Raw genomic sequence first — 5,885 nt, forward strand, 5'->3', positions numbered from 1 at the left:
GGTTAGATTTAGACGGTAAAGGAAGTCTCGGCTCATGCTCCACTCCACAAACAGGACTCTTGACATGCAACAAAACCTTTTGCAGTTGTGACAAGCATTTTTTGGAGTTGATGAAGATGGTGCAATTTAGCAGGGTTAAAATGATTGTATAGTACTGTTTAGGTAAAGTCAAGATTATTGTAGATGCTCGTGGAATATACAATAATTGTTTCCCAAAATATGACTTTAGCACTATAAATTACAAGATAGAATGCTATGCTTGTATTCTAATTTGAGTGAATGAAATAATAAAGTGAGTGCCTTATTTATCCCTTCAGCTGGATTCATCTGATTCATCCCTTCAGTTGGTCATTAGTGTACCCAAAAGCGCCCGATGCGCGCGCTCGATTGAAGCCCTGATTGAGAGTAGATTTTTTTATGTTCACTTTAATAATGATCTACTCAAATTATAATTTCAACGGGCCACCCACTTAAATTATTGGTTCAAGACCAATTTTCCAACAGCATTAATTTGCATCAAAGAGTCAAGGCGCCACAGGAAATGCTGTGGTGTCAAATTAAGCTCATTTTGCCATGATCATGAGGAGATCGATCGATCGATAGCATGCATTATTTTAAAAGCAGCTAGCCCATAATACATGCGTGCGTGAAGTGGTCGATACCAATCCAGTCAATCTTTAAAAGCAAAAGAAGTGGGACTAGATTCCCTTAATCTAGCTCCTTCTCATCCATCAACGAGGGGTCAATGGCAGAAAGAGGCAGGGGATCGGAATTAATTATAAAGGAACAAAAGAAGGTGGCGTGGGGCAGGAGAAGCACAATTCGAAGTGGTGCACCGCATTGCATGTTCTTCCTCACTCTCACAAATCCATGCCATGAACTAGTCACGTTACGTGATTCCTTTTAGTTCCTAGCTCCTCACCAACACCATCCTCATATTTGATTCGATTGTATCGGATGTCCAGAAATCTAGCTACGAACAGTACTCTCAGTTTCTTTTCTTTTATTATTTATATATCTTCTTCTCAATGCTAGTGCTCGATCGGTGGAGGTCCTTTTTGCATGTGAAGTGTAGGGAAGAACTCCACACCTATATATATATATTGAGATCCAATGCTAGCTCTTGCAGTACTACTCGCAAGAATCTATATAAAACATGGTGTAGTGTGTCATTCAATCATTCATTCTTCATGCATATGCCTAACTGTTTAATGAACTAGCTAGCATTATATTCTTCAATTGGTTATCCTCAGTATGATCTTTTTTCCCATTTATAGGACCAAATGAAGGAGAACAACTCGAACGCTGTGGCAGATGCAGTGGACTACAAAGGATTGCCTGCGGACAAATCGAGGACTGGTGGATGGGTGCCTGCAGCTCTTATTCTAGGTCTGTATATATATATAAATCTGCATGATATCTGATATATATATGATATCGATCGATCGAAACTAATGAGGGATCGATGGTGAGCAGGAATTGAGGTGTGCGAGAGGCTGTCGACGATGGGGATAGCGGTGAACTTGGTGACGTACTTGGGAGGGACGATGCATGTGGCGAGTGCAGAGGCGGCGAATATGGTGACGGATTTCATGGGCACGTCGTTTCTGCTCTCCTTGTTGGGGGGATTCCTCGCGGATTCCTTCCTGGGCAGATTCCTCACCATTGCCATCTTTGCCCTCCTCCAATCACTGGTAAGTTTGCGATTCGATCTTTGCCCTCCTCCAATCGCCAACAGTGAAGATTCGATCTTAGAGATGGGAGGATTTTAATTTCCATCGTGCATGGATCGATCGATCGTCGCGTAATGCATGCAGGGAACAGGAATGCTCACAGTGACGACGAAGCTGCCGCAGCTCCGACCGCCGCCATGCGGCTCCGCCGCCGCCGGGCAGGTTTCCTGCGAGAAAGCCAACGGGCTCCAGATGGGCCTCCTCTACCTGAGCCTCTACATCATCGCCCTCGGCACCGGCGGGCTCAAGTCCAGCGTCTCCGGATTCGGCACCGATCAGTTCGACGACAAGGACCCGAGGGAGAAGAGCCAAATGGCCTTCTTCTTCAACCGCTTCTTCTTCTTCATCAGCATCGGCACCCTCTTCGCCGTCACCGTCCTCGTCTACATCCAGGACAACGTCAGCCGGAGCTGGGCCTACGGCATCTGCTGCATCGCCATGCTCCTCGCCGTCCTCGTCTTCCTCTCCGGCACCAGAAGGTACCGGTACAAGCAGAGCTCCGGCAGCCCGATCGTCCACATTCTCCAGGTCATCGTCGCCGCCGTCAGGAAGAGGAAGCTCGCGTTGCCGTCGGATGTGCAATTCATGTTCGATAACTTCCCGGAGAACTCCAAAATCCAGCACACTGATCAATTCCGGTATCTCTCTGTTTTTTTCATGAAAGAATTATTCATCATTGGGAAAATTTTCATTTTGCGACTGATTGCAAAATTCTGTATATATGAATATAGTTTTCTAGATAAAGCTGCAATAATTGTCGACGGAGAGAGCAAGTGCGCCGACGACGACCCCTGGAAATTGTGCCCGGTGACGAGGATCGAGGAGGTGAAGATGATGATCCGGCTGCTTCCTATCTGGGCCACGACCATCATGTTCTGGACAATTTACGCGCAGATGATCACGTTCTCGGTGGAGCAGGCGACGACGATGCAGAGGTCGATAGGGAGCTTCCAGATTCCGGCGGGGTCACTGACGGTCTTCTTCGTCGGCGCGATACTGATCACCCTCGCCGTCTACGACCGCGTGATCATGCCTTTAATGAAGAAACAATTGGGCAAACAGGGTACAACTAATTTGCATTGATATTCTAATTCTACTGATCGTGCACTCCTTAATTTGTTGATCTAATGGATGTATTTAGGATTCACGAACCTTCAAAGAATCGGCATCGGCCTGGCCTTGTCGTCAATCGGCATGGTGGCGGCCGCGCTCGCGGAGATGAAACGGCTCTCGGTGGCCAAGGAAACAGTACTGCTCCACGGCGGCGCGACGGTGCCGATAAGCGTGTTCTTCCTGATACCGCAGTTCTTGCTGGTGGGCGCCGGCGAGGCCTTCATCTACACCGGGCAGCTCGACTTCTTCATCAGGGAGTCGCCGAAGGGGATGAAGACGATGAGCACGGGGCTGTTCCTGACGACGCTCTCGCTGGGGTTCTTCCTGAGTACCTTCCTGGTCTCGGTAGTCAAGAGCATGACCGGCGGCGGCGAGGGAGGGCGACAAGGGTGGCTCGGCGACGATATCAACCACGGGAGGCTGGACTGCTTCTACGGGTTTTTGGCGGTGCTGAGCGCTCTTAATTTGGCGGCTTTTGTTGTCTGCGCCGCTTGGACTAAGCCGCAGAGTTCCAAGGGAGAGGAGAAATTGTCGGAAATCGATCCTTGACCGCGTAGTAAACGCGATCTTGTTGCTACTCTCTTTGGAAGTAAAAAAAAAAAAAAAATTTGTTACCTTTCTCTTCTCTTTGAAAGTCTTGTTACATATGATTGTTTAGATTACAACTATAAATATATTAGTGATACTAAATTATATGACAATTATCATTAAGTTTTATTTAAATATTATTAAATTATATTATAAATAGTACTATCAAATGACGCTGAATTAAAAGATAGATGCTAATAATGCTATTAAGGTGTATCTTACATGGATTGCTAAACAACATGTTATTTTTTAGGACAATTATGGCGGCAAAGTTTGCACTTTAAGATACGTTGCTTGTTCTACTCCACATCAACATAGATCTCTAAATGCTTTATAGATTGTATAGACTAGTTTAGATGGATCGACTAGATCAAACAAATCTCCACGATCTAAGGTATATTTCAACTTTTAAAAAAAATATATATTTGTAGCTTGCTAGGATATAGATTGGATGGACTATCACATGTATCAAGTAGATCAAATATGTAAGACTAATCATGTGAATCAAGAAAATGGAACGAATCAAACATATATAGAGTCTAAGCTAAATTTTAAAAATAATTATATGGATATTAAAAGTATTTAGATGACCAATAAATATCCTAATTAGTTATGATAGATCATCATAAATATACATATTAATCGAAAAAAGAGATTTTAAAAAATTATTAAATATAGATGATCATATGTTATAGATGAGTCCAACAATCATAAGAGAAAAAAATATTTAATGGAATAAATTCTTAGTAGTTGTTATTGTTGTTTATGGTATAAGAGTATTTTTATCCTTTTATGCATTATTTACTATCTAGGTAATTGATCAAAGAGAGCATTTATAGTTATGGAATTCTCAAAAAATTATCTAACTTTTAGATTTTGCAAAGGGAATATTTTTTTCTTATTTTATCCATCTTATCAATCATTGTAATATTACATTATAAAATCAATCATTGTAATATTGCATTATAAAAATTAATGTTACTGAGGTCTTGCATTTTAAAAATTAATATCACTATAAATATTAAAATCAATATTATAATGATATTGTATTTTAAAAATCAGCATGACGCTATTTTTGGAAGACGGAAAAGTTAAAAGACGGTAAAGTTAAAGAAGTGTAATTATGTTTTTTTTTGAAAAAAATGAAATTTGGTTAGCGGTTGACAGGAGTAAAATGGGAAATATTAAGTATGTGTTTTGAGAATTCTATAATTTGAAATGCGCTTTTGATCGATAGCCGGACTATTTTTGCCCAATAAAATGTAAAGAATTAGAATTCTTTTCAATTGTTTGAATCAAAAAGGGATACATGTATTCTGCGTTCTTACGAACTATATATTTATTTATTTTATTTATAATTTTTAAAATTATTTAGATTTTTTTTTTTTTTATAGAGTTTAAGGGGGTGTTTGGTTGATGGGTTTGGGAATGAGGGAATGGAATGATAGTAAAAGATAGTGTTTGATTTGTGGGTTTGAGAATGATAATTTGGAAATGATTTCTAGATTTTTGGGAATCAACAAAACTCATATAACTAGATGGGTTTCATTTCCATTCCCATTCCCATTCCACCTTACTATTAAACCTATACCCATAGTCATTCCCATCATTTAACCAAACGCCACCTAAGATTTAGTATCAATTTTAAGATCTAATAATATAGTTAGTTTTTTTCTTCTCTTAATTTCTACATAGTATCAGAGCGGTTCTCATTCTCTGATCTAATTTTTTCTATCACCCCTGTTATTGTTTCCTGTTGCTGCTGTTGTCTCCTACTGCTGCTATTGATTACGACGTCGATATCTATTTTCTATCCTGTTGTTGTTGATTTCAACGCCGACATCTATTTTCTGTCGATTTCGACACCGACGTCCTGTCCTATCGATTTCGGCGCCGTCATTATTTTCTACCGATTTCGACGTCGACGCTATTTTTTGTCGATTTCGACACCGACGTCCTGTGTTATCAATTTCGACGCCGACACTCTTTTCTACCGATTTCGGTGTCGAAGCCCTATGTAACTGATTTCAACATTGACATCCTTTTCTGTCTCAGATTCTTTGTGTGACCACGGGTTATCCTGACATCAGTTTTTGTGGATCATACAAATATGTATCCTTACAGTTTGGTTATTGTCATCATGCTTGGTCGTGTAGATAATTCATGAAAATTTGATTCATATATGTTTGAACAGTTTCAACATTTCCTTGTTTCACATCCCTCTGCCATGTCAGCTTCCTCTTATATATGTTTGTCGTTGTCTGGTATTTCAGGTATATCTTCATCCTTGTGGATTTTGGACTCTGGTGCCTCCCATCATATGTCATCCAATTTATCATCTTTTGTTTCTTTTTCTCCTAGTTCATCTATATCTATTGTGACTGCTAATGATACTCCTATGTCATTAGTAGGTGTTGGTTTAATTGTTACATCTTCTTTATCTCTTACTAA

At 40.5% G+C, this 5,885-nt stretch overlaps 1 protein-coding gene across 1 annotated transcript; it reads left to right on the forward strand.

The window, feature by feature from the left end:
• Positions 1-1,138: 1,138 nt before the first annotated feature.
• LOC122038670 (protein NRT1/ PTR FAMILY 6.2-like) lies at positions 1,139-3,466 on the forward strand. Its single transcript, XM_042598538.1, has 6 exons — positions 1,139-1,161; positions 1,278-1,389; positions 1,477-1,694; positions 1,818-2,371; positions 2,465-2,796; positions 2,875-3,466. Exons 2-6 carry the CDS (start codon positions 1,284-1,286, stop codon positions 3,393-3,395), a joined length of 1,731 nt encoding a protein of 576 aa, XP_042454472.1. The 5' UTR covers positions 1,139-1,161; positions 1,278-1,283; the 3' UTR covers positions 3,396-3,466.
• The last annotated feature ends 2,419 nt before the right edge of the window (positions 3,467-5,885 follow it).

Source organism: Zingiber officinale, chromosome 1A, assembly GCF_018446385.1.
Source record: "Zingiber officinale cultivar Zhangliang chromosome 1A, Zo_v1.1, whole genome shotgun sequence".
In the NCBI taxonomy this organism is placed as follows: domain Eukaryota; kingdom Viridiplantae; phylum Streptophyta; class Magnoliopsida; order Zingiberales; family Zingiberaceae; genus Zingiber; species Zingiber officinale.

What these genes read in the sequence shown, in the direction of transcription:
- LOC122038670 (XM_042598538.1), top strand. Translation starts at nt 1,284, where the DNA reads ATGAAGGAGAACAACTCGAACGCTGTGGCAGATGCAGTGGACTACAAA. An exon ending in GCCTGCAGCTCTTATTCTAG is followed by an intron (nt 1,390 to 1,476) that starts GTCTGTATATAT and finishes GATGGTGAGCAG; the next exon opens with GAATTGAGGTGTGCGAGAGG. An exon ending in GAAACAATTGGGCAAACAGG is followed by an intron (nt 2,797 to 2,874) that starts GTACAACTAATT and finishes GGATGTATTTAG; the next exon opens with GATTCACGAACCTTCAAAGA.